Source organism: Montipora capricornis, chromosome 6, assembly GCF_036669925.1.
Source record: "Montipora capricornis isolate CH-2021 chromosome 6, ASM3666992v2, whole genome shotgun sequence".
Lineage (NCBI taxonomy): Eukaryota > Metazoa > Cnidaria > Anthozoa > Scleractinia > Acroporidae > Montipora > Montipora capricornis.
Window position 1 is genome coordinate 49,199,963 of NC_090888.1, and position 2,500 is coordinate 49,202,462.

Here is a 2,500-nt window from a genome sequence, read left to right on the forward strand (position 1 = left end):
TTTTAAATTTTGCGAAATTGCGGAAAGTGTGAAAAAAAAGGCATGTTGGCCTCCTTCGAATGGTAAAATTGGCGAAAAATAACACATTTTTAACTCGCTCGTACGGTAAGACGCGGCGTCGTCTGTTTATGAAACACAAACACAATATAAACAAACTTTAGCTCTTTATAATACAGTAATAGAATTTGGATAAGCTGTTGAAATGAGAATGTTTTGGCCTTTAGAAGAAAACCAGTTTCAGGCATTTAAAAAAATCGCAAATTTCACCCAACTTCCACACTACAGAAACCCAATTGGTACGTCGAGTTGGGACATGAAATAACAACAGCTTTGAAGAACAACCTTTGTAAATTACTGTGTTAAGATATTTTTAGGGGGCAATGAAACATTATCCCTTCGAGAGATCAAAATGTGAAGAGTAGTTTGACAAGAATCTCCGACTGAATTTATGACATAAACCGCCGGCTGGCTACGCAAAGCAAATTGTAACCGTTTTCATGGAGACAAAATATTGAAGAAAACCTTCGCAAAATTACTTAACCGTATGACCCAGCACAGCAATATGTCCCAGCACAAAAAAATCGGAATCTTAATTTATTAAGGATGCAATATTTAGGAACTAAACCCATTTACGCGGCTGGCATGTGGCTAACTCTAAAACGGGGAATTTCTAAAAGAGAAGGAGTCTCTAAAATATATGGAATCTCTAATAAACGGGGAATCTCTAAAAGACGGATAATCTTTAATCACAGACATAATTTCTTAGAGGGTGTTTTAAAAGTGAGATTTTAACACATTTTTTTAGAATTCGCACAGAACTGCTGCTTTGGCAAAAAAAGAATCAAACATTACTGGACCTTTTCAAACCGGGAAAAGTGTGGTTCGTATCAAAGTGCTTATGAAAACGACAAATTAGGAACTTCAAAGTCAGATAACCTAATTGTGCTTGACATTTGAAAGACGAGAAGAGAGAACGAAAAGCCCAGTCGTAATCATCCTTTATTCTGATTTCAATACCTGCTGATTTCTTCCTGCGAGCATTTTTAAATTAATTAAAAAGTACAGGGATGCAGTGATTTTAGCCAGCCTTCGCATTGCAGGAATTCTGTCATCAAAGGGCAACTTTAAAATTGAAAATGTTGCGCCTTTTAGTCATCTATTTTATCTCATGCGAAAGTATGATTTGCCCAGCTATCCACAAATCAACCTCTTGATCATGATACCTATAAGAGAGCAAAACCCTCGGCTATAAGCCGAATCTGCTTCTTCCAAAATTTGCTGGCGGATTCAAAACCGAATTTTCTCTGAAAAAACAACTCGGCTTATAGGTATCTATACTTAAGGTAACTTGATAACTTTGTAGACAGGCTCGCTCCATCTCCGTCCGAACTTAAGTTGCTAACTGGCCTCAAGCTGGATCAAGACACTCTTGCAGTCTAATTAAGGACTGCATCAAAAATCCAAACTTCGGTAGACCAAAAAAGAATAACATGCCCCAAATAATTTTAGAACGAGTTTGAGGTTGAGAGTTTGTCCAAGGCCTTCCTATTAGGCCTTCCTATTAGTGGACCGCACCGGTGGCTCAGTTGGTTGAGCACCGGGCTGTCACGCGAGAGGTCGTGAGTTCAACTCCGGCCGGACCAACACTCTGGGTCTTTAAATAACTGAGGAGAAAGTGCTGCATTTGTAATTACATCTGCAAATGGTTAGAATCTCTAGTCTTCTCGGATAAGAACGATAAGCCGGAGGTCCCGTCTCACAACCCTTCAATGTTCATAATCCTGTAGGGCGTAAAAGAACCAGCACACTTGTCGTATGGAGTAGGGCATGTAGTTCCCGGTGTTGTGGTCTGGTCTTTCTGGTCTGGATAGGGTAGGGTGGAGCACCTCGCATAGGACCTCGAGTCCTGTTCTTGCTCCTTCCCTCTGGGCAGGTTTGCCCAGTAGAAGAGACAAACCAGATGCCTCGTAAAACCAAATCTGCAGCCGACTTGTAATGTTACTTCTTAGGGATTTCAGAGCCATGGCTCCATCAAGCTGGATAAGGTGCGTCATTAGTTCGTTCTTCTTGTACACCACTTTACCATACCATGCTGAGGGTTTCAAGAAGACGACGCAATGTGATGGTGATTGGCACTGCACCGGTCCTGACGAAAAGCTTTACAATTTAGCTCCACTGCAAAAGGAAGGTGAACCACGGTAAGAAAAGTAAAAATAAACGACTACAATTAACCCGACCTTGACGGGAATTTATTTACACGAGCATAAGGACCGGGAAGCAGCAGTTAAAAGATAAGACCTTTATTACCGTGATTATGTACTCAACCGAATATCGTTTTTTTGATTGGTCAATGACGAATGCATAAATAGATAATAGAGTGCAATTGAGTAAGTTTGTTGAGTATATAATAAATAAAAACAAAGTATTAACTTGCTCGTGCACTTCCTGATTTGTGGCCACTCGTGATGTTTTGAAAGCTCTCAAATTGCACTCGCCGAAT

At 40.2% G+C, this 2,500-nt stretch overlaps 1 protein-coding gene across 7 annotated transcripts in view; it reads left to right on the forward strand.

Annotated features, from left to right (window-relative positions):
- Positions 1–2,500, forward strand: part of LOC138052337 (uncharacterized) — a 25,736-nt gene that overhangs the window by 1,861 nt on the left and 21,375 nt on the right. For all 7 annotated transcript variants that reach the window (XM_068898791.1, XM_068898788.1, XM_068898789.1 and 4 more), the window contains exon 2: positions 2,010–2,198. In XM_068898791.1, coding sequence (XP_068754892.1) covers positions 2,010–2,198 — 189 coding nt within the window. The remainder of the gene's footprint in view (positions 1–2,009; positions 2,199–2,500) is intronic.